The 26,979-nt window shown below is 37.9% G+C and overlaps 1 protein-coding gene across 1 annotated transcript in view; it reads right to left on the reverse strand.

Annotated features, from left to right (window-relative positions):
• ANKRD42 (ankyrin repeat domain 42) overlaps positions 1-26,979 on the reverse strand; it is a 55,940-nt gene that overhangs the window by 21,081 nt on the left and 7,880 nt on the right. The window contains exons 3-6 of the mRNA XM_044258425.1: positions 20,326-20,445; positions 18,430-18,565; positions 8,224-8,424; positions 4,020-4,145 (exon numbers count right to left, since the gene is read on the reverse strand). Coding sequence (XP_044114360.1) covers positions 4,020-4,145; positions 8,224-8,424; positions 18,430-18,565; positions 20,326-20,445 — 583 coding nt within the window. The remainder of the gene's footprint in view (positions 1-4,019; positions 4,146-8,223; positions 8,425-18,429; positions 18,566-20,325; positions 20,446-26,979) is intronic.

The raw sequence follows: 26,979 nt of genomic DNA on the forward strand, positions 1-26,979 counted from the left end.
GAATAAGTGAATGAGGATACTAAGAAAAATGTCAGCTTTGCTCTTACCAGATGTGTAACCTCAGTCAAGAAAACTGATTCCGGGCACCTGGGTGGCTCAGTGGGTTAAGCCGCTGCCTTCGGCTCAGGTCATGATCTCAGGGTCCTGGGATCTAGTCCCTGCTCAGCAGGGAGCCTGCTTCCCTCTCTCTCTCTCTGCCTGCCTCTCTGTCTACTGTGATCTCTCTCTGTCAAATAAATAAATAAAATCTTAAAATAAAAAAAGAAAACTGATTCCTCTGGACCCCAATTTCCTCATCTTTTACAAAGATGATTTCATACTTAGAAAGAGGGTTCATAAAATTAAAATAAGGATTAAATGTGATGACAGTTTTACACCCCATTAAGTAGCATATAAACATAAGGTATTATTTCTGAATTCCCACGAACATGTCTCTCATAATTTAACCCTTACCAACTTCTTCTATTCCTCAGTTTCTACTCCTGAATTCCTACTGCATGTATTTTAAGAAACAAATACTTTTTGGCATCAATTACTCCTGACTTCTACAAATCTCTAGATGTTCATGGTTGGAAGTAGTACTCCTTAGCAGTAAGGTCTGGACCTCACACTGTCTACATGGTGCAGACATACGGTGGGTGCTGACTATAAGTGCCTCTGTAAAATGAATCAAAGACTAGGAGCTTTTGATATACCTCTTGTGCCTCAAAAAGGGAATTCACCTTCAATACTGGCAACAGAGAAAAGAGGACACAAAGTCAGATACTGTGGCAAAGTAAGAACTCTTCTGTCCTCTTTTAGTTCATTCAGAGCCATCTCCCTAACTCAGAATTGGCCCCTGAAAATTCTGGGCTTTCTTGCTCTCTCCTACAGAAAATCCAAAACCACTCAAAACACGGGTGCCTGGGTGGCTCAGTGGGTTAAAGCCTCTGCCTTCGGCTCAGGTCATGATCCCAGGGTCCTGGGATCAAGCCCTGCATTGGGCTCTCTGCTCGGCAGACAGCCTGCTTCCTCCACTCTCTCGCTCTGCCTGCTTCTCTGCCTGCTTGTGATCTCTGTCTTTCAAATAAATAAATAAAATTAAAAAAAAAAACAACACTCAAAACAGTACAAGATTTCCCAGACCTCTAGAAATAACCTCACTTTAGACAAAAACAGCAATATATTCCATCTTTTTTTAAAAGTTACAAAAGGTGTTTATGAATCACAGATAATTTTTTTGTCAAAGAGAATGAGCTTAACCCCACATTTAAATTTTATTACACAGGTAATGATTACAAAGAGGGGGATGGGAAGCTAAGTAACTTCTCTAAAATGAAATAAAATAAAAGGATTTTTACCCAAGATCCTTATTGTACATTGGTTAGGATATGTTGATTAATTTGACCAATGTTTTATAAGATAACAGATAAAATTATTCTGTGGCTAGAAATTTTTAAGAAATCATTTGAAATACTTATGGCTTAGCAAATGAAAAAAAGGAGCAGTCACAGTGGATTTAACAATTATTAAATGACCAAGAAAAATGCCTCAATAATAAACACTGCAACTGGGCGCCTGAGTGGCTCAGTGGGTTAAGCCTCCGCCTTCAGCTCAGGTCATGATCTCAGGGTCCTGGGATTGAGCCCCATATCAGGCTCCCTGCTCAGCAGGGAGTCTGCTACCCCCCCCCTCTGCTTGCCTCTCTGCCTACTTGTGATCTCTATCAAAAAAAAAAAAAAGAAGAATCTTTAAACACCGCAACTTATTTATTGAATCAAAATCAAAATTAAAGAAAAAGCAGCAGAGAGATTAATAAATGTAAAAATGGATTAAGTTATAAAGAGACAACTTTAATTTACCCAATTTGGATATAATCTAAACACTCAGATGTTCACCAGGAAAGCCAAGTGTACACAAAAGGCCCCTTCCCCTACTTCTAGCCACTTATCATCCCCCATCACACTCCCTGTTCCACCCCTGGGCCTAGAAGTCGTCAATGGACAGACTGACAAGACAAGGGGTGAAAGGCAAACACTGGGTTCCTCAATTTCACCCTCCCATCTTCTCACAATGGCTGCATCACAAACACCCTACTGTTATGCATCAAGCCCTTGAGAATCTACTTCCAGGTCCCTCATTTCAATCTTAGTTCCAGTGGTGAAGAAACGACTGAGAAAGGCTGAAAAACAGCCATCAATAAAACTTAATTCTTCCTGTGAAGATGAAATATAAAGGTTATGATCACACCTATCTTTTGCTACAGTGTCTGAATGATACCCTACATATACAATAGTAATAAAAAGTGGTTATATTTAGGGGTGCCTGGGTGGCTCAGTGGGGTAAATCCTCTGCCTTCAGTTCAGGTCATGATCCCAAGATCCTGGGATCCAGCCCCACATAGGCTCTCTGCTCAACAGGGAGTCTGCTCCGCTCCCCCCCCCACCCCTGGTCTGCCTCTCTGCCTACTTGTAATCTCTGTCTGTCAAATAAATAAATAAAATCTTTTTTTTTTTAAGTGTTATTATCTAGGATAATAAATGAAGGTTTTGCTCCAGGGTACCACATTTTAAAATATATATACATATACATAGTGCACACTTTAAATTTCCTCCCCATTCACAAATCCCATGGTGAAGAGCTAACCCCCTAGAGAGCCAAGCTAAGATGGAGAAGTGAGATTTTCCAAGTCTGGAATAAAGTGTTTGCCGAAATAGGAACCTCTCTGTGTGTAGAAGAACCCCCCTTTGCATTCCCCTTCTTCTTACTCCACCTAACCTGTCTTATAAAACTATTGGTACACATGATGTTTAAATTCTATATCGGAGATTCATTATGAAGTAAACCAAATTTAACAATTAAACTAAGAAGCTAACCAACAAGAATATAACCTATGATTGGGACTATCAGAAGTTATTTACAAAATAAAATATAATTCAAACACACGACTGCCTTAGCTACCCTACTGTCTTTTTACTCTACCCCTGCCCTCTTTTTTTTAAGAGTTAAGTAATCTCTATACCCAACATAGGGCTAGAACTCGTGACCCCAACTTCAAGAGTTACATGCTCTATTGACTGATCTAGCCAGGTGCCCCCTTTAAAATTTTTATAAGAATTACTGGCCATTGGTCACCTGGGTGGCTCAGTGGGTTAAGCCTCTGCCTTCGACTCAGGTCATGGTCCCAGGATCCTGGGATACAGCCAGGATCAAGCTCTCTGCTCAGCAAGGAGCCTGCTTCCCCTTCTCTGCCTGCCTCTCTGCCTACTTGTGATCTCTCTGTCACGTAAATAAATAAAATCTTAAAAAAAAAAAAAAAAAGAAATACCGGCCATTACATTATGAAATAGCTTACAATATCACAAATGAAGCAGAATGGAAATTTCAGATGCATTAAGTTAAAGATTTGGTATTTGATTTTATAAATTAAAGGAAGACTGGCAAAAGTAAAAACTAGAGTACCCATACTCTCAACAAGGTGTTGACAATTTGACAAAGTCTGATTAAAAAACCAAAAAGCTAATTGATATTTTAGAATTCCACACAGAAGGAAGTAGGGAATACAGATGAAAGTGGCGGACATACGGAAATTGTGTTTAAATCTAATGTTCATTGATATTTCTATAAAAGTAAAAACATTTTTACAGAGTACAATAAGAAAATTCTGCTATACCTTTTTTCAAGTTCTGTTATACCTTTTTCATGCTTTAGCAAGAATTAATAGATCATTTTAGTCCAAAGAAAATATTAGTCCTAAGAAACTTCTCCAGCTGTGAATTTCATATCTTAACACGTCAATGTCTTAAGAGAATTTTCACTGGAATTACCCTAAATGTGATAGTTAATTTCTGGCATCATAAGAGGAGTATCACAAATGAACTGAAAATAAGTACTCTGTGTACCATATAAGGGAGACTGATATCCCCTAGGGTATTAGGGTAAGTTCTACATTTTCACGTGTTTCTAAGGGATAATTATTTTAAAAGGTAAAAAACAATAATTGTGTCAGAACTGAAAACGAAGCAGGAATCATAACTCACCTTTATGCATAGGAGTTGATCCATTATTATCACGTTCATTAATATTAATTACTCCATCTTCAATTAATTTCTTAAGCATTTCCAAATCACCTTTAAAGGCAGCCACATGACCTGGAAATGCTAAGGCTATGAATAAAAATTCAACATTTCAGTAAATGTATCAGGTCTTCTTTCCCCTGCCTTAAGCAGTCACAAAATTCAAATTTCAATATTAACTCAATTAAGAATGTTACACTAGAATTAGTTCAGTTGACACAATGACAAGTAATAAAAAGAGAATCATAAAATAAGATTATTATTAACTGTGTAGCCCTTTCTCCCCACAGGACTTCAAACATGCCAAGAGTAGTACTGTACCAGAACTATTCTTAGCCATATTCCATCGTCAAGACCAACACAAAACCAAGAAGATGGTCATTTTCAACCCTTTGTATAAAAACTGGAAGCACATGAAGTATACATATATATACAAACACATATACATACACACATGGCTGTATAAGTGTACCTGACCTAGTACCTAACTGTAAGTACTTGATAAAATGTTTTTAATGTAGCAACTACATATACTGAGCCCTTACTGAATGCCAGACAAGGTAATAAGCACTGGTAAGTAATGCCTCATTATAACCATTTTAACAACTTAGTTGTTAAATGAGGTATAGTTATTCTCATTTTTAAATACAGAAATGAAACAGAACAGCCAGATTATTTTGAATGATTGATTGATTGATTGATTTTAGAGAGAGAAAGAGAGAATACAGTAGGGAGAGGCTGAGGGAGAGGGAAAGAGTCCCAAGCAGACTTTGTGCTGAGCACAAAACCCAACACAGGGCTCGATCTCACGACCCCCAAATCGTGATCTGAGCTGAAGCCAAGAGTTGGACACTTAACCAACTGCACCATTTAGGTGCCCCTGCAAAGAGTATTTTTAAAAGAACAAGGTTGGAGACTTACACTACCCAATTCTAAGTCTTACCATAAAGCTATCATAATAGCTTTGATATGACTGACAGCTTACCATAAAGCTATCATAATCAAGACAGTTGTGGTATTGGCAAATAAACAGATATATAAGACAGAATGCAGAGGCCAGAAACACTCCCATACATATATAGCCAACTGACTTTTTACAAAGCTGACAAAATATTTCAATGGGGAAAGGAAAGCCTTTCCAAAAAATATGGTGCTAGGACAAGTACCTATATATGTGTGGAGGGTAAACAAAATTTTAAATGAACACTTAATTTCACTCAAAATTCCACATAAAATTTAACCTGACGTAGATCAAAGATCTGAATTAAAAAGCTAAAACTGGGACGCCTGGGTGGCGCAGTTGGTTGGACGACTGCCTTCGGCTCAGGGCGTGATCCTGGAGTCCCGGGATCGAGTCCCGCATCAGGCTCCCAGCTCCATGGGGAGTCTGCTTCGCTCTCTGACCTTCTCCTCGCTCATTCTCTCTCACTGTCTCTCTCTCTCAAATAAATAAAATAAAATCTTAAAAAAAAAAATCCTTTAAAAAGCTAAAACTGACAAATTTTTAGAAAACTATTGAAGAGGGGCGCCTGGGTGGCTCAGTGGGTTAAAGCCTCTGCCTTTTGGTTTGGGTCATGGTCCTGGGGTCCTGGAATGGAGCCCCACATCGGGCTCTCTGCTCGGCAGGGAGCCTGCTTCCCCACACCCCGCCTGCCTCTCTGCCTACTTGTGCTCTCTGTCAAATAAATAAAATCTTTAAAAAAAAAAAAAGATATATGAATGCCCATTTGAAAAGATGCTCGATATTATTAGTTTTCAGGAAGATGTATAATAAAACCATGGTAGGGTAACACTACACATCCATTAGAACAGCTAATAAAACAGACTGACCGTATCAAGTGCTAGCAATTCCACGGAGCAAATGGAATTCTCATACATGTCTGGTGGGGATATAAGCAATACAACTACTTTACAAAATAGTTAATAACAACTTTGTTGTTGTTGTTGTTGTTAAGTAGGCTTCACACCCAGCATGGAACCTACCGTGGGGCCTGAACTCATGACCCTAAGATCAAGACCTGATTTGGGGTCAAGAGTCAGACACTTAGATGACTGAGCCACTCAGGTGCCCCTATTACACAACCTCTTAAAGTTAAACAAAAACCCACCATACATCCCCCTCTTCCATATTTACCAAGAGAACTACAAACATATATCTATGTAAAGGTTCAGAACAGCTTTATTAATAATAGTCCAAAATTGGAAATAATCCAAATGTTCATCAGCAGGTTAACTGTTAAAAAGAAATATACAATACAACCATATAATGGAGTGTTATTCGACAATTAAAAGGAATGAACTATTATTAATATACATAACAGGGATGAATCTCAAAATAGTTCCATTAGAAAATTCAAACTGATCTATAGGGACAGAAAGCAAGTAAGTGGTTGTGTGGGGCCAGGGTGAAAGTAAGGGTGAACTGCAAGAGGTTCACTCCAGAGGTGATGGAAATGTTTTATATCTAGATTGTGATCGTTTCATGAGTATAAACTAGGGTGCCTGGGTAGCTCAGTCAGTTAAGCCTCTGCCTTCAGCTCAGATTGTGATCCCAGGGTCCTGGGATGGAGTCCTGCTATCAGGCTCCCAGCTCCACAGGGAACCTGCTTCTTCCTCTGCCTCTGCCTTTCTCTCTCTCTCTTTCTTTCTTTGTCTCTCTATCTCTCATGTATAAATAAATAAAATCTTAAAAAAAAAAGGGAGAAAAGTATAGGCAAGAAATTTATAGAGGAGAAAACTACAATATCCATTAACTTACAGAAGGATATTCAATCTCATTCATAATAAAAAGAAAATGAAAATCAAAGTACAAATTAAGGCTTTTCACGCCCAATTGGCAAAAATTGTAAAGTCTGACAATACTGAATATCATTCCTCTAAATTCCCACCAAACATTACTGATGAGAGTGTAAACTTCTGTAATTACTCTGATGAAAAATCTAGCAATCCCTGTTTATATTGAAGATGGGCATATCCCACTAAGCAAACCCTAAAGCAGAATGCACACCTATTTACCCAAGCCAAGCTCCTAACACTCAGTCTTCAGAGAAGATAGGCAGTCCCTCAAGAAGGCACAACCAACAATCCCAGTGTGCCACGCAAATACTGTCTGTGGGGGCTATGTGTTAAAAAGGTAGTGACCTACTTCTTTAAAGAATCTCTTGTATATGTACTTAAGGAGACACATACAAGAATATCCATGACCACACTGACTGTAGTAGTGAAAAACAATCTAAACAACAAACTGGAAAATGGATAAATAATGGTTTTCATAAAATGCAATACTATATAACAAAAAGGATAAACTGGAATACTTCCATTGGTCTAATATCAAAAACATAGTATTTTCTGGAAAAAAGCAAGGAATAGAAGAATGCATACTGTTTAAATGCCATTTTCATAAGATTTTAAAAGAAGTTTCAAGGACTGTTAGTTGTCTACTAAAATGCTCTGCCTTCAATAGTACGAGAGCTTCAGCTGAGGTGAGTCTTCTCAGCTAGGTACTGAATCCCCCAGGCTTCCCCACAGCTGGTGTGCCCACGTGACTCAACTTTCACCAATGGAATGCTGGCAAAAGTAATGAGTACAAATCAGACCTTGAAAATCTCTGGTCTGAATCTTATAGTCTTGCTCCCTTCCCCACCTCCTGCTAAATCTGCTACAAGCAGAGAAAGCTAGTTGGGAAGAAAGCCAGCACAGCACAGATTTACTCTTCAACCTGGGCCAATCATATGAATCCTTCGACTGCTGAATTTTAGGATTTCTTAGTTAGAACATGTTAGTCTATTTCTCCAAAAACACACAATAGTGCATATTTTTGTGAGTACATATTCACTAAATAGAAAACCTATAGAATGGAATTAAAAATCCAAAACAATAGTTACCTCTGAGAAGAAAAAGAAATGAATGATATCAAAGAGACAGAATCAAGAAGCTTTTAAATGTACAGCATTTTATTCTTAAATCAGTGGCATAAAAAATGTATTCATTACATTGCATTAATCTTTATATATTTCTGCCTAAAATATTTCATAATAAAGAAGAGAAACTGAATGAATGTGTGAACAATTATAAGTAACATATTTAAACATAACATTTGCCTTATAACTTTTTTTTTTCGACTTACTCTACGTATTAAATGCTAAAACATTTCAGGTTTATTACTTACTTTCCTGATCTTTTGGATCACTTCCTTCATACTCAGCTCCTTGGATAAACTGCAAAATGTTCTGCTTAAAGAACCTCTGGGCCAGATCCAATACATTTTCTCCATTATCATTGAAGGCTTTTAAAGCTTGGGTTTTACTGTTCATTCTGCTGAGTAGGAATTTAAAGCAGTGAAGGTGACCTTCCATGGCTGCTAAGTGAACTACAGCAGAAAGAGAAAAAAATATTTTAATTGACTATAAAATAACTCAAAGAAATAAATAACAACATTGGCTCTCATCCTCAGGGGATGATGACTGCCCCTTCCCTGTGTAATAGGGAGCCAACAAGTCCTTACTCAGCCTTCTACTCTTGCCAAAGCAGCAGACTAAATGATTAAATAGATACACATACTATGAATGTACAGACACCAGAGAAGAGATACCAAACAGCAGGCCCCAGAATATTTCCTTGAAAAGTGAAATCCCCAACAACCTCGTTGTGGTTTTGATTTGCATTTCCCTGATGCCAAGTGATGTGGAGGTTTTATTCATGTGTCTGTTGGCCATTTGGATGTCTTCTTTGCAGAAATGTCTGTTCATGTCTTCTGTCCTTTTCTTGATTGGGTTGTTTGTTCTTTGGATGTTGAGTTTGATAAGTTTGATAAGTTCCCACAGATCTTGGATACTAGCCATTTCTCTGATATGTCTTTTGCAAATACCTTCTCCCATTCTGTCGGCCATCTTTTGGTTTTGTCAACTGTTTCCTTAGCTGTGCAAAAGCTTTTTATCTTGATGAAGTCCCAGTCATTCATTTTTGCTTTTGTTTCCTTTGCCTTTGCAAACGTGTCTAGCAAAAAGTTGTGGCTGAGGTCACAGAATTTGCTGCCTATGCCCTCCTCTAGAATTTGATGGATTCCTATCTCAGATTTAGGTCTTTCAACCATTTTGAGTCAATAGTGTATGTTGTAAGGAAATGGCCCAGTTTCATTCTTCTGTTTGTGGCTAAATGGGTTTTATTCCTGACTGAAAGGGTGGTTCAACATCTGTAAATCCTAGGATTCTAGAACTTTGGGGCTAGGAGGGCAGAGGCAGAGATGGAGAGAAGAGTACAGTCTGATTTCATTGGTGTTCCAGTCAAAGAATAGTGGAAACAACTTTAACATTTCTTTCACATATGTTACTTCATTCAAGAGCCGCAAAAATCCTATGATGATGAAACTGCAGCTTGGGAGGGCTTAAGGACTTAATTGAAAAGGACACAGGTGGTAAGTACGCTTTGGAGAAGACACTGGAAGCACTATACTAAATCTCCGTGTGGAGAGTGGTGTGGTTAGGCTGGGCAACGGCGGGCAGGAAGGGGTAGAGAAAATGTTCTTAAATATAGTCAGATCATGTCAGTGCTGTGCTCAAAATCCTTCAATGGCTCCTGTTACCTCTTTGACTTCATTATCTATAACTCACCCTCTCACTTCTGTTCTAACCATACTGGCTCGCTGTTACTACTTGTTCTCAAATACACTCCTGCCTCAGGAGCTTTCACCGGCTATTACCTCTTTCTGAAATAACCCTTCCCCATTATGGTCACAAGATCTACTTCCTCAGCTGCTTCAGGTCTTTATCCAACTATTGCCTCTTCCATGAAGGCTTCCCTGACCACCCTATTCTAAACTTCATCCTCTTTCATATTCTACTCCCATCTCTGATTTTATCCACACACATATCTCTATAATATAATTTATATTCTTTTGTTATTATCCACATCCTGACCACCACCACATGAAGGCAGGGACTTTGGTCTGTTTTATTTGGTGGGACATCCCTAGAAGAGAGATTGACACGTAGTGGATGCTCAGCAAATAAATGCTGAATGAATAACTTAAGAGATTTTAACACAAGCAATCTAGTACTGAAGCCAAATTCTTTTTTTTTCTTTTTAAAGATTTTTTTTATTTATTAGACAGACAGAGATCACAAGTAGGCAGAGAGGTAGACAGAGAGAGAGAGAGGAAGAGAAGCAGGCTTCCCGCTGAGCAGAGACTGAAGCCAAATTCTTAACCTCCATATTATACTATTTAAAAAATACTATATATGGTCATAAAAAACTATACTTGTTTGAAGAAATAAATGTCGATTTTTTTAAAAAATGAGCAAGCAGAAAGACTTTTAAAAATGACCAGGCATATTTAATAAAGAATCAAATAAAAACAAAATTGCCTCCTACTTTGTTTTACAGAAAAGTCAGTTCCAGGTGGCTAGAAATCTAAACGTGAAAGTAAAATAAAATTTCTAGAAGAAGGGCGCCTGGGTAGCTCAGTAGTTTAAGCCTCTGCCTTCAGCTCAGGTCATGATCTCAGGGTCCTGGGATCAAGCCCTGCATTGGGCTCTCTGTTCAGCAGGAAGCCTGCTTCCCCCCTTCTCTATGTCTGCCTGACTACTTGTAATCTCTGTCAAATAAACAAATAAAATCTTTAAAAAAATTTTCTAGAATATAAAAGAACACCTTCATGATCAAAGAGTGGGGAAAAACATTTTTTAATAGGATTCAAAAGGACTAGCTATAAAGGAAGAGCTTATTAAACTTACTAAATTGCGGTTAAAATTTCTATCATCAAAAAAATCTGAAAAAAATGAAAAGGCAAGCCATAGGATGGAAAAGATATTTGAAAGAAGAAGATATTTGCAACGCATAAAAGTAACAGAGAGCTTGTATCTAGACTACATAAAGAACCCCTACAATTTTTAAAAAGAGAGAAAAACACAATAAAAAATAGAACTCAACAAATAATTTGAACTGGTACTCTAAAAAGAAAATAACCAGGGGCACCTAGCTGACTGTCAGGAGAGCATGCAACTCTTGATCTCAGGGTTTGAGGCCAAGCCCTACACTGGGTATAGAGATTACTTAAAAGTAAACATATTTTTAAAATAAGAAAAAGGAGGCACCTGGGTGGCTCAGTGGGTTGAGCCTTTGCCTTTGGCTCAGGTCATGATCTCAGGGAACTGGGATCAAACCCTTCATTGGGCTCACTGCTTCCCCCTATCTCTCTGCCTGCCTCTCTGCCTGCTTGTGACCTGTCAAGTAGATAAATAAAATCTTTAAAAAATAAAATAAAATCTCCTTGATATGAGGAATTTGAGAGGCAGATTAGGGGGTCTGGGGGGTAGGGAAGGAAAAAATTGGAACAAGATGAGATCGGGAGGGAGACAAACCATAAGAGACTCTTAATCTCACAAAACAAACTGAGGGTTGCTGGAGGGGAAGGAAGGTATGGAGAGGGTGGTTGGGTTATGGACATTGTAGAGGGTATGTGAAATGGTGAGTGCTGCGAAGTGTGTAAGCCTGACGATTCACAGACCTGTACCCCTGGGGCAAATAATATATTACATGTTAATTAAAAATAAAATAATAAAAAGAACAGTAATTTTTTTAAAAAAGAAAGGAAATGACAAGATGGCCATTAAATATATGAAATAATGTTCTATAATACTGATCAATTATTTTAAATATAAGTTATTAAATACTCTAATCAAAGGACACAGGGGAAGTGAATGGATAAAAAACAAGACCCATCTATATGCTGCCTATAAGAAACTCATTTCATACCTAAAAGACACATAAAGACTGAAAGGAAGGGATGGAAAAAGTTATTTCACTCACAAATGGAAGTGGGGGGAAAGAAGCTACAGTTGAAATATTTATATCAGACAAAACAGACTTTAAAACAAAGACCTTATGATAAATAAGGACATTACAACATGATAAACAATCATGCAATAAGAGAATTTAACAACTATTAATATCTATGCACCCAACATCTACATACATAAAGCAAATACAAACAGACATAAAGGGAGAAACTGATAGTAATAAAATAATAGTAAGGGACTTTAAAACCTCATTTAAATCAATGGCTAGATCATCCAAGATGAAAATCAATAAAGAAATAGTGGCTCTGAACAACAGATTAGACCAGATGGACTTAAAAGATACATACAGAATATTCCAACCCAAAGCACCTGAATACTCATTGACTTCAAGTGCACATGGAACATTTTCCAGGACAGATCACATTTGGCCACAAATCTCAACAAATTTAAGAGGACTGAAATGATATCAAGCATCTTTTCCAACTACAATAGTATAAAACTAGAAATCAAGCACAAGAAAAAAAACAGAAAACACAAACATGCAGAGGCTAAACAATATGCTACTAAACAACCAATGGGTCAGCAAAGAAATCAAAGAGGAAATTATAATACACATGAAGACAAAAGAAAATGGAAACATAATGGTCCAAAATCTTTGGGATGCAGCAAAAGCAGTTCTAAGAGGCTTACCTCAAGGAACAAGAACAATTAAAAAAAAAAAAAAAAAAAGGAAGAAGAAGAAACAAGAAAAATTGTAAAAATCTCACCTTACACCTAAAGGAACTAAAAAAAAAAAAAACCAAAAAACAAAAAAACAAAGTCCAAGTTTGCAGAAGGAAGGAAATAATAAAGATCAAAGAAGAAATGAATGAGAGACTAAAAAATAACAATTATAATAACAAAAAAGACTAATGAAACCAAGAGCTGGCTCTTTGAACAATAAAACAAAACAAAACTGATAAACCTTTAGCCACACTCATCAAGGAACAAAAGAGAGAGAACTCAAATAAATCAAATCATAAATGAAATGGGAAAGGGCCACCTGGCTGGCTTAGTTGGTAGAGCACCTAACTCTTGATCTCAGTGTTATGAATTAGAGCCCCACATTCAGTGTAGAGATTACTTAAAAATTAAAAAAATATATATATTTTTTAAATGACATGAAGGGTGCCTGGGTGGCTCCGTGGGTTAAGCCTCTGCCTTCAGTTCAGGTCATGATCGCAGGGTCCTGGGATCAAGCCCCACATCAGGCTCTCTGCTCAGCGAGGAGCCTGCTTCCTCTTCTCTCTCTGCCTATCTCTCTGCCTACTTGTGATCTGTCAAATAAATAAATAAAATCTTTAAAAAAAATAAAAAATGAAAAAATGAAATGAAATGAGAGACGTAAGTATCACCACAGATACAAAGAATTATAAGAGACTATGAAAAATCATTAACAAATAGCATGGAGGACATGGGGAGATAGAGAGGAGAAGGGAGTTGGGGGAAATTGGAAGGGGAGGTGAATCATGAGAGACTATGGACTCTGAAAAACAATCTGAGGGTTCTGAAGGGGAGGTCGGGGTACCAGGTGGTGGGTATTATAGAGGGCACCGATTGCCTGGAGCACTGGGTGTGGTGCAAAAATAATGAATACTGTTATGCTGAAAATAAAAAATAAATTAAAAAAAGAAAAAAAAATCATATGTCAACAAATTGGGAGAACCCAGGAAAAAAATAAAGGATAAATTCCTTGAAATATAAAATCTTCCAAAACTGAATTAGGAAGAAATTCAAAAAGTTGAACACACTATTTACTAGTAAAAAATTGAACTAGTAATCAAAAAACTCCCAACAAACAAATGTCCAGGATCAGATGGATTTATAAGAAAATTCTACCAAAGATTTAAGAAAGAGTTAACACCTATTCTCCTCAAAATTCCAGAAAATAGGAGAGGAAGAAAAACCTCCAACTTTATTCTTAGAGGCCAGCATTGCCCTGATACCAAAACCAATGACACACTACAAAAATTAAAAAAAACAAAAACTACAGGCCCATACCTCTGATAAAGATAGACACAGAAATCCAACAAAATGTTAGCATACCGAATTCAACAATTCATTGAAAAGTTCTCCCACCACAATAAAATGAGATTTATTCCAGGGAGCAAGGATGGTTCAATATTAACAAATCCATCAATGTGAAACATCACATTAGGAGGAGGAAGGATAAAAACAAGAAGATCGGGGTGCCTGGGTGGCTCAGTGGGTTAAGCCTCTGCCTTCAGCTCAGGTCATGATCTCAGGGTCCTGGGATCGAGCCCCACATCGGACTCTGCTCAGCAGGGAGTCTGATTCCCCCCTTCTCTCTCTGCCTGTCTCTCTGTAATCTCCATCTGTCAAATACATAAATAAAATCTTTAAAAAAACACATTAAAATCATCTCACTAGATACAGAAAAAGCATCTGACAAAACACAACATCCGTTCATGATAAAAACTCTCAACAAAGTGGGTGGAGAGGAAACATACTCAGCATAATATAAGCCAGATATGACAAAGCCACAGCCAACATCTTACTCAGTGCTGATGAACTAAGAGCCTCTCTCTCTTTTTTTTTAAAATATTTTATTTATTTATTTAACAGAGCGAGAACACAAGCAGGAGGAGTGTCAGGCAGAGGTAGAGGGAGAAGCAGTCCCCTGCTGCACAGGGAACCTGATGCAGGGCCCATTCCCAGGATCCTAGAATCATGACGTGAGCCAAAGGCAGACACTCAATAAAGATGTCCACTCTCACCACTTTAATTCAACAGAGCACTCCCAAGTCCTAGCCACAGCAATCAGACAAGAAAAACAAAGGCATCTAAATCACTAAGGAAGAAGTAAAATTGTCACTATTTGCAGATGACCTGATACTATACCTAAAAAGCCCCAAGGACGCCACCAAAAAAACTGTTAGAGGTAATAAATGAAGTTAGTAAAGTTGCAGGATATAAAATTAATACACAGCATTCAGGTGCATTTCTATACACCAATAATGAAGCAGCTAAAAGAGAAATTAAGAATCTACAATTGCACTAAAAAGAATAAAATACCTAGGAGTAAATTTAACCAAGGAGGTAAAAGACCTGTACTCTAAAAACCTTAAGATGACAGTGAAATAAACTGAAAATAACACAAGCAAATGGAAAAATACACCAGGCTCATGGACTGGAAAAAATCAATATTAATAAAATCTTCACACTACCCAAAGCAATCTACAGATTAAATGCAATCCCTATCAAAATACCAACATTATTTTTCACAAAACTAGAACAAATAAAAATTTAAACAAATAAAATTCGAATGGAACCACAAAAAAACACAAAAAGCTAAAGTAATCTTGAGAAACAAAGCTAGAGGTATCACAATCCCAGATTTCAAGAATAACTACAAAGCTACAGCAATAAAAACAATATGGTACCAGACACATACATCAATGGAACAGAATAGATAGCCCAGAAATAAATCCACATTTACGTAGTCAATTAATCTACAACAAAGGAATCAAGAATATACAATAGGGAAAAGACAATCACTTCAATAAATGGCACTGAGAAAACTGGACAGCAACATGTAAAAGGATTTAACTAGACCACTTTCTTACACCATACACAAAAATAAACTCAAAATGGATTAAAGAACTGAATGTGAGACCTGAAATCATAAAACCCCTAAAAGAAAACAAAGGCAGTAATCTCTTGATCATGGGCCTTAGCAACATCTTTATGGATACATCTCCTCATGCTAAAAAGTAAAAGAAAATAAACTACTAGGACTATGCCAAAATAAAAAGCTTTTGCACAGGAAACATCAACAAAACAAAATGGCAACCTACTGAATGGACAAGGATATCTGCAAATGATATCCAATAAGGGGGTTAATAACCAAAATATATAAAGAACTTATACAACTCAACACTAAAAATACAAGTAATACTATTAAAAATGGGAAGAGGATCTGAACAGACATTTTCCAAAGAAAATGTACAGATGGCCAACAGGCACATGAAAAGATGCTCAACATCATTCATCATCAGGGAAATGCAAATCAAAACCACAATGAGATATCACCTAATACAAGTCAAAATGGCTGGCATCAAAAAAAAAGAAATAACAAGGGACGCCTGGGTGGCTTAGTAGGTTAAGCCTCTGCCTTTGGCTCAGGTCATGATCCCAGGGTCCTGGGATCAAGCCCTGCATCAGGCTCTCTGCTCAGCAGGGAGCCTGCTTCCTCCTCTCTCTCTCTGTCTCTCTGCCTACTTGTGATCTCTGTCTGTCAAATAATTTTTTAAAATCTTTAAACATAACAAATAGCATGGAGGACAAGGGGCGTTAGAGAGGAGTAGGGAATTTGGGTAAATTGGAAGGTGAGGTGAACCATGAGAGACTATGGACTCTGAAAAACAATCTGAGGGGTTTGAAGTGGCAGGGTGGGGGTGAGAGGTTGGGGTACCAGGTGGTGGGTATTATAGAGGGCACGGCTTGCATGGAGCACTGGGTGTGGTGAAAAAATAATGAATAATGTTTTTCTGAAAATAAATAAATTGAAAAAAATTTTTTTAAAAATCTTTAAACAAAAAGAAATAAGTTTTGGAGAGGATGTGAAGAAAAGGGATCTCTCACATACCATTCGTGAAATGTAAATTGGTGCAACTACTGGGGAAAAGAGGTTTTTTTGGGTTTTTTTGAAGAAACACAAAAAAATAAAAAATAGCAATATCATATGATCCAGTAATTCCATTACTGGGTATTTACCCAGAGAAAATGAAAACACTAATTCAAAAAAATATACGCACCCCTATGTTTACTGTAGCCTTATTTACAATAGCCAAGATATGGAAACAACCTAAGTGTCCATAGATAGATGAATGGATAAAGAAGAAGTGGTATATATATCTATACATAGATAGATAGATAGATGCAATGGAATATTATTCAGCCATAAAAAATGAAATCTTACTATTTTCAACAATATGGATGGAACTGGAGAGTATTCTCCAGTTAGATGAGGATGTTAGAGAGATGAGGCCAAAGAGGTATATAAGAACCAAATTAGAGGGACGCCTGGGTGGCTCAGTTGGTTAAGCAGCTGCCTTTGGCCCAGGTCATGATCCCAGTGTCCTGGGATCGAGTCCCACATCCGGCTCCTCACTCAGCAGGGAGCCTGCTTCACCCTCTGCCTCTGCCTGCCTATGCTCACTTTCTCACTCTCCCTCTCTCTGACAAATAAATAAATAAAATCTTTAAAAAAAAAAAAAAGAACCAAATTAGAAAGGTATAGCATGCCAAGCTAAGAAATTAGAGCTCCTCAGCAATCTATGGAGTATTTAAGCAACAGAGTGATTTGATCAAACCTGTTCATATCATTCTGCCTGCATTTCCCCTTCATTTGTTTGCTACTTAAGATTCTTTAAAGACATAATTCAAGTATCATTTTTAGTAATCCTCACTTGACTCTCACTATGATCTAACCCTCGTCTGCATTTCTACAGCACCTCTTGGGAGAAGACAGGGTGTTTAGAGTATAGGTTGCAACTGGCCAGCTAATTGCAGAAAGTTAGCAAATTAACTCAAATACACTAGCATCTACTATTTATACTATTTCTTATAAGCAGCAGTCTGGGAAGTGGAGCTGTATGAAGTTAAAAAATAACACTGGACAGCAGATGAAGGAAATAGCTGGTGGGAAGAGTAAATCTAGTTCAGTTTTGCCAATTTCTCTTTTGCTGATATGGCTCCAGAAAGAAAATCACATGACAGGTGTATCACACAGGCATAAGAATAAAAAATGTTCATGACAACATATTTACTACTTTAGTTTTCTGAAGGACTGTTAGAATGATGACAGTTAAAAAAAATTTTTTTTATTATTTTTTTTTAAAGATTTTATTTATTTGACAGAGAGAGATCACAAGCAGATGGAGAGGCAGGCAGAGAGGGAGATAGAGGGAAGCAGGCTCCCTGCTGAGCAGAGAGCCGGATGTGGGACTCGATCCCAGGACCCCGAGATCATGACCTGAGCCAAAGGCAGCAGCTTAACCCACTGAGCCACCCAGGCGCCCTAAAAAAATTTTTTTTAAAGATTTTATTTATTTGACGCAGAGAGAGGGACAGTGGGAGAGGGAACACAAGCAGGGGGAGTGGCAGAGGAAGAAGCCAACTCCCTGCTGAGCAGGGAGCCTGATGTGGGGCTCGATCCTAGAACCCTGCGATCATGACCTGAGCCAAAGGCAAGATGATTAACAACTGAGCCACCCAGGCGCCCTGACAGTTTAAATTTCTTAAACACAATCAATCATTTAAAAGTTTACATTAACGGGGCGCCTGGGTGGCTCAGTGGGTGAGCCGCTGCCTTCGGCTCGGGTCATGATCTTAGGGTCCTGGGATCGAGTCCCGCATCAGGCTCTCTGGCTTGCCAGGGAGCCTGCTTCCTCCTCTCTCTCTCTGCCTGCCTCTCTGCCTACTTGTGATCTCTCTCTGTCAAATAAATAAATTTAAAAATCTTTAAAAAAAAGTTTACATTAACAAAAAACTAAAACATTTGCTTTTGTGAATACCTGGAAGGTTTCCGTTATAGTCCACATCTTCTATTCCACATCCCCATTTAACTAGAAGCTGCAAACAGCCAAGTCGCCCATGAAAAGCTGCATAGTGCACAGGCTTCCATTCTCTCTTATCAGTCACACTGGGATCCTAGGGATAACATTCACAAGAATTCAGTTTCTTTCCATTTGAGGAGAAACAGTAAGTCTAGCAGCTTAATTCTGCAAATGAAAACTATAAGTAAAAAAAAAAAAGGCAAAAAAGACCTATAAGGCAAACAATAAATGTAGTAGAAAAATTCACTACTACCACTGATTTAATAAAAAAAAATACTTAATAGGCCCTTTACTTTTTCTCTAATTATAGAAACACCAACTCATGAGCTAATAAAATTTTATAAAATAGTTTTTTTTAAAAAGAACACAACTTGATCCATAAAAATAGTTTTTTTTAAAAGATTTTATTTATTTATTTGACAGACAGAGATCACAAGTAGGCAAAGAGGCAGGTGGATGGCGGGGAGAGCAGGCTCCCTGCTGAGCAGAGAGTCAGATGCGCAGCTTGATCCCAGGACTTTGGGATCATGACCTGAGCCGAAGGCATAGGCTTTAACCCACTGAACCATCCAGGCACCCCCATAAAAACAGTTTTTAAAAAGGAACTTAACTAAGGGTGCCTGTGTGGCACATCGGTTGAGTGCCTGACTCTTGGTTTCGGCTCAGGTCGCGGGATCTGGCTAAGCTGTGCTCCGCACTCAGCATAGTCTGCTTGGGGTTCTCTCTCCCTCTTTCCCATACCCCACCCCTCCCTCTCTCAAATTAATAAATAAATCATGGGGCGCCCAGGTGGCACAGTCCATTGAGCATCACACCCTTGCTTTCCACTCAGGTCATGATCTCATGGTTGTGGGATCAAGCCCCATGTGTGGCTGCATGATCAGCAAAGAGTTTGCTTGGGATTCCCATTGCCTCTTGCTCTGCCCCTCCCACTCATGCTCTCTCCCCCTCTAAAATAAATAAATCTTTTAAAATAAATAAATGTGGGGCACCTGGGTGGCTCAATTGGTTGAGCAACTGCCTTTGGCTCAGGTCATGATCCCGGACTTCCAGGATCGAGTCCGGCATTGGGCTCCCAGCTCTTTGGGAAATCTGCTTCTCCCTCTGATCTTCTCCTCTCTCATGCACTCTCTCACTCATTCTCTCTCAAATAAATAAATAAAATTTTAAAATAGAATAAATGTGAAGATTTATTTATTTTAAAATAAATAAATATTCAAGGGGGAAGAAGGGAACTTAACTAGTCATTTTACTGGTCACAGGCTTCTGACTAATAAAATGAAAGGGAAGGATTCAATGGTCCAATCCTATCCTTGAAAGCATAAAGAGTTAATAAAAAAAAATACTTAATAGGCCCTTTACTTTTTCTCTAATTATAGAAACACCAACTCTTACCATAATGTCTTCAATAAAAGTAGTTCTTCTAAGTTTTTTTTACAACCACTAAGTAATAATGAAAATAAATATCACAATGAATGAAATTTCTGGAGATAAAAATCACCTTCTAAATCAGTAGAAATAAGTTACCAAAAAATAGGTAAACACACAGAAATTCAGAAAGATATATAATCACTGGCTAAAATGGGTTTGGAACCTTCAGAATCTTCCCAGTTAAACTCTGAACCTACATGAAGAATCCCCAGCCTCTGAAATCCTTTGTACAGCTAAACTGGGATTTTTTGAAGCTTTACCTAAATTATTGCTCCTGTGTTTAAAGACAGAAAGCTAAAGAGAGAGATCAAATTACTTTGATCATAAAAGGAATTTAAAAAGTCAGTTAGAGATAACTAGGCTACTAAATGCTATTCCATCTATATGATCACACATTCTCGCATATTAACAGGAATCTCTCACCACTCCACTTCGGAGCATTATTTGTAAAGTGAAAGAATGTCCATGTGTTGCAGCAAGGTGTAAAGGAGTGCATCCACGATCATCTTGAGATGCCAGATTTGCTCCGTTGATTATGAGAGCCTAAAAATAGAGAAATAACACTGAGTGTACATAAATATAAATGTTAAATCATGAATGCATTTGTGTAATAGGCAAGCAATTTATCAACCTATGGCTACATTATGTAAGTTCTTATATATGTGCCATAGATAAAGTATGAGAAATTCTTAGATAATCTTAAGAAAATGCTTGAGATCTTTTTTAACCTTGCCTAGGAGATATTTATAATACCAGATGTCACATTCTGATTTCAACATGTACATACAATTTATAAGGTACACAGAAATTAATAACCACTAAGCTAAATACTTTAATACTAAACTAATAAACTAAAAAGTAAACTGTCACTATTTCAAAAGCAGAATCTTTTATTAACTAGGTTTTGAATATACTGTAGGAGGATTTCATTATTAAAGTAACTCGTTCTAGCTCCGAATCAAATTTCTAACTGCATCTGAGGAAATTCCATCTGAATTTTCAATCAGCCTAGTTTCTGTATAAGGATTATATCATAAACACAGCACACCCCTCTATGTAATATACCAAGTAATCTGTTTAAAAGAATTACTAGTTAATATTTTTTAGTTTTACTCCCTCAGAACTTTTTTTTTTAAAAAGACTTTATTTATTTATTTGACAGACAGATCTCAAGTAGGCCAAGAGGCAGGCAGGAGTTGGGGGGGAAAGCAGGCTCCCCACTGAGCAGAGAGCCCGATGCAGGGCTCAAACCCAGGACCCTGAGACCATGACCTGAGCTGAAGGCAGAGGCTTAACCCACTGAGCCATCCAGGCATCCCTCCCTTAAACCTTTTTTAACCAGTATTTATTTACCAGTATCTTAGCAAAGGACTCCATCATAACGCATATTAAAAGCTTTTAGAATAGTCTTCATAATTAACAAACTAGTCAATAATCATCACAAAGCACACACTGAATATTTACTGCACTTTAAAAATCACTACAAGGAATATGAAGACATGTCAACTTAGAGAATTAGGACATATGTATAGACAATGATAATCAATTATACAAAGCACTCCTTGATAATCAACAACCACACAGTACAGTACAAAAAAAGTACCACAAAATCTCTGAGAATGAAAAGATCCCTTTGAGGGAGACAAGGACAATCAGGGCTACGGGAATGGTTTGATTGCTTAGAGGAAGGAAAGCATCAAGTAAAGCTTTATTTGACTCCGATATTCCCTGCTTGGGGTTCTCTCTCCCTCTTTCCCATACCCCACCCCTTTTTATTTCCTTTTTCACTGCCTACTTCTCAAATTAATACCTCAATTCCTCAACTCCAAATCAACCTGCAAACAAGATGGCGTCCTACCACTACATGGAAATTCAGCAAACCTCACCCTATAGTGACTCTCAAGACCACTGGCATTTCCTTACATCCCGTAACTCTGACACTCAGCCTAACTATTCTTCCCTCATTTGCATAGTCCAGTGCATCCTGGCTCTCTGACTTCCTCCTCCAAATTCTTTACTCATTTCTCTGCTTCCTACTATCACTACTAGTAACATTCTTCAACATTCAATCTTCAACACTCTTTTCTCTTACCTATACATTATTACTCCTTAAATTTTTGTCTCCAGCACCCTTTTCAACTGCCTGGACCTTCTGCACCCAAATGTCCTATAACCCCCCTAAACAACATGTACCAAAATGAATTCAACATTTTTGCTCCCATATCTCTCTTGCTTTTCAGATTTCCCTATCTGTAGTGTCATTATTATCTGCCATACTGCCTCAAAACTTTAAAATTTTCACTCTATTATGTCAACACATGCTTTTCAAGATGGCTTCTGTCATTTTCTTTCTTTCCCACTGCCACCACCTAATTTCTCCCTCTGTGGGTAGTGATGACACCAAAAGTGTCTAACTGGTCTTCTTCCCTCCAAACTGTTTCCTCATCCTAGGTAAGCCCAGATACATCTTATTAGAATAATTTCCTGAAATACTGCTTTCATTACTTCAGTCCTCTGTTAATGTGCATGTGTATGTATGCATAAGTATGCATGGGTGATATATGTATATGTAAGAGTATATATTAGTACACATATAAAAACTCTTACACAAATGAATCTTAATTCTCCTTCTAAGACATTTTACCTATCTGGCTATCCAAACTTAATTCATAACAGTATACAACAACAAAACATCTACAACTTAGTCAGGCTCATACAATAGTTTACCCCTTGAACACATCTAATTTTTCCAATTTAAGTACTACACATAGAATTAGAGCATAGAGATTCATAGAATAAAACCTAGGTTCAAATTCTGGTTCTGTCACTTACTTAGGAAAGGTACTTAACTTTCAGAATCTGATTGTTTATCTATAAAAAGGGGGACTCCTAAGATTACTGTATTAAATGAAGTGATGAATGGGAAACCATAATTCACACATAAAAAATAATAATCATTTTTCATAGCTCCTTACTTTCTGAACTCAACCTGTTCTTTTCGGCTTAATTGAATCTTTATTGTCTCCATTAATGATTTCTCTATCTCCTTCTAATCATTAAGACCTTAATCATAGACTGTACTTTGTACTGTTTTGTAACTCACTGAGTAGAGAACCTCTCGTTCCAAGTAGAATCTCAGGCTTCTTAGAGGCAGGAACCGTTTGCTTATACAATTTTGTATTCCTCCAAATTCCAGTCTACTTCAGTACATTGATTATATCTAGTTAATCTAATAAGCTAGATCCTGCACATATTAATGTGAAATTCTGGCCAGGAAATACATTAAATAAGAAATTTAAGGCATGACAGGCTATTAAGGAGATAATCTGGACATGTCTGAGACATCCCTTTAAGACGACCTATCAGGGGACACCAGGGTGGCTCAGTTGGTTAAGTGGCTGACTTCGGCTCAGGTCATGATCCCAGCGTCCTGGGATCAAGTCCCGCATCGGGCTCCTTGCTCCGCGGGGACCCTGCTTCTCCCTCTGCCTCTGCTGCCACTCTGCCTGCCAGTGTGCGCTTGCTTGCTCTCTCTCTCTCTCTGGAAAATAAATAAATAAAATTTTTTTTTTTTTAAAAAGACGACCTGGGGCGCCTGGGTGGCTCAGTGGGTTAAGCCGCTGCCTTCAGCTCAGGTCATGATCTCAGGGTCCTGGGAGCGAGTCCCGCATCGGGCTCTATGCTCAGCAGGGAGCCTGCTTCCTTCTCTCTCTCTCTGCCTGCCTCTCTGTCTACTGTGGTCTCTCTCTGTCAAATTAATAAATACAATCTTTAAAAAAAAAAAAGATGACCTATCAGATAGCCAATTACTTCAAAGATAAAAGGATCCCAGTCTTACACAATTTGTTTAAGCAGTATTTGGCACCAAATTTCTGAGCCGTGGAATTCAGTAAGTACTCGTTTAGGACAAAGAACTAAATCTATGGGTCATATTATTAGAATAAAAACAATAGCCCAACAAAATTAAGCTAAAGTTATTAAATGTACTGATTTTTTAAAAGTAATCAAAATTATTATTACCTGCATACAAGCATCCTGACCTCTGATTGCAGCTATGTGAGCTGCTGTCCAACCTCTCATGGTTACTTGTGTGATATCAGCTCCATGCCAGAGGAGCCAATGAAGACACTAAATTAAGAAATTAACATGTTAACAAGTTATAAGTTGGATTTTTTTGAACATCTTTAGATCTTTGAAATTTAGTCTATTATCATGAAATACCATAGCCTGGGAAGCATCATAAGTAAGTGAGGGGGCTAGTTTTAAGAAAAACAAAAGCATAAGCACAAGGATATGGTAACCACTTGGCCTTATTATTGGGTCAACAATAGGGAACAGTGGGAGCTGTGGCAAACTGGAGATCTCATTCCTTGTCCATAAGGTATAAATGCTACTTAATCCCAGCCAGTTGTTACTATAAGTGAAATGTTAATCCAAATCTTATATTTCACCCATACTGTGTAAGCCAAACAAAACACATCTGCGAGTCATATTCACTCAAAAAAAAAAAAAAAAGCTGCCAATTTGCAACCTCTGCCACAAATCTTTAAATGAGCCCGGATGCTTCTGTATCAGAGCAAACATTGTTATTTTGGTGATATTTGCTAAAAAAGGAAAAAAAGTGGCTTACAAAAAAAGGCGGGGGGAGAGTCAAATGCATCTTCATTTAATATTTTAATTAATGTAAATCTCAATAGAATACAGTACTAGAGTTCTGTGCCACATATGATGTTACTGTTTTTATATGTTCAAGTTTGGGAATTCTATCTTCAAGAAGTTTCTTTTTAAAGAACTGGTTGTATCTTTAGTATATACTGTCATATCAGTCATAGCCATTATCATTTGTTGAAAGGCTTAACATTTAGTTATCATTGGCCTGTCACAGAGATAAGTGGCCAAGAAAATAAAAAGATTTAAAAGAAGTTCAGTGTCCCTACTAATCACAGTAAGTCACCCATTTATCAACAAATATTTATGGAGAGACTACTACATGCTAACATTATTCAGTTATAGGAAAATAAAAACCACTAGAAACATTCATGTAACAAGTTTTCTATTTCTCCTGGGTAAATATGTAGGTAGGATTACCAGAACATAGGTAAGTATATGTTCAATTTTATAAGAAACAGCCACACTCTCTTCCCAAGTAGCTATACCATTTTACATTTCTACTAGCAGTATATACGAGTTGCAGCTGCTCCATATTCTTGCCAATATTGGTAGTATCATTTTTTGTTTTGCCATTCTAATAGGAATGTATTGGCATCTGATTGTGGTTTTAGTTTACATTACCTTACTGGCTAATGATGTTGAATACCTTTTCATGTGCTTGATTGCCATCCACATGTCCCTTCGAAGTGTCAAAGTCATTTGACCTTTTTTTTTTTTTAAGATTTTATTTATTTATTTGACAGAGAGATCACAAGTAGGCAGAGAGATAGGCAGAGAGAGAGGGGCAAGCAGGCTCCCTGCTGAGCAGAGAGCCCAATGAGGGGCTTGACCCCAGGACCCTGAGATCATGACCCGAGCCAAAGGCAGAGGCTTCAACCCACTGAGCCACCCAGGCACCCCATCTGCCCATTTTTTTAATTGAGTTTTTTTATTTCTTACTATGGAACTATTAGAGTTTCATATGTTCTGGTTATAAATTCTTAAGAGATGTGATTTGCAAAGATTTTTCTCTAATGTTTTCTTCTAGAAGCTTTAGAACATTAAGTGTTGCATTTGTTTATGATCTGTTTTGAATACATTCTTACATAAGATGCCAAATATATCATATTTCACATATGACTGTTCCATTGTGCCAGTACTGTTTAATGAAAACACTATCTGTTCTCCATTGGACCTCATTTGCATCTTTGTCAAAAGTCTACTGATCAGGGCACCCCGTTACTACTAATCATTAACACCCAGTTAATGTCTGCCTTCAGCTCAGGTCATGATTTCAGGGTCCTGGGATCAAGTCCCACATCGGGCTCCCTGCTCAGTGGAAAGCCTGCTTCTCTCTTTCCCTCGGCTCCACCCCCAGCTCCCTGCCACTTGTGCTCTCTCTCTCTCTCTCTCAAATAAATAAATAAAATCTTTTCTTTTTTTTTTTTAAATCAACTGATCAATCTTACTGATGTGGCTAAGAGCCAGAAATGGCTAAGTGAGGAGCTTGAAAAATGCCCCCCAAAGAAGCAGTGATAAAACTAGACAAAGTAGGGGCTCCTCAGTGGCTCAGTCAATTAAGCATCTGACTTCGGCTCAACTCATGCATGATCTCAGGGTCCTGGGATCAAGCCCTGAGTCAGACTCCACCCTCAGCAGGGATTCTTGATTGTCCCTCTCCCTCTGCCCCTCCTCTCACTCGTGTGTGTGTGTGTGTGTGTGTGTGTGTTTGTGTGCACGTGCTCTCTCTCTCAAATAAATAAATACAATCTTCAAAAAAAAAACTAGACAAAGTTGTCAAAAACAACAATGTAAAGACTCTGAGAATTTGTCAGAGGCACTAAACAAAATAAGCAGCATTAACTTAAGAAAATGTTCTGAATCTCAATAAGAACAGGTGGAGTCGGCAGCAGAAAGCCTGGGACTGCAACTATTCCTAACCCGAGCTACATGGTGCACAAGTTCTACCCAGCTGGACCACTCCATTGCCCTGCTGGAAGGAATGAAGACTCCATGCCCACGCACAAAGTCAAAAACAATTCCAACCTTTGGCACCAAAAACCTGGGAAAGCCAACATTAGCGCTCACCTGAAGTCACAATACTGGTGAAGACAAACAACAAAAGACCACCCAGAAAATTAATGAACAAAAGCCAAGAAATGAGACAACAAGTGGGCCTTGCTAAGATTCCCCTTAACCCTTGTCATCTACAAGGCTAGGTACATGTACAAAATTGCTTATATTCAGGAAAGACTGAAGAAGGCCCAAGTTGGCTAGACATTCCTGGCTAAACCTAAGGTTTTGCAAACACATTTGGGAAAAAACAACAACAACAACAAAAGTCAAATTGACCTATAAACTGGACTTTGAAAACATTCTCCAAGCCACACACAGACTCAGCAAAAGATGAATCCTTACTAGGTAAAG

This window comes from Neovison vison, chromosome 7 (assembly GCF_020171115.1).
Source record: "Neovison vison isolate M4711 chromosome 7, ASM_NN_V1, whole genome shotgun sequence".
Taxonomy (NCBI): Eukaryota; Metazoa; Chordata; class Mammalia; order Carnivora; family Mustelidae; genus Neogale; species Neogale vison.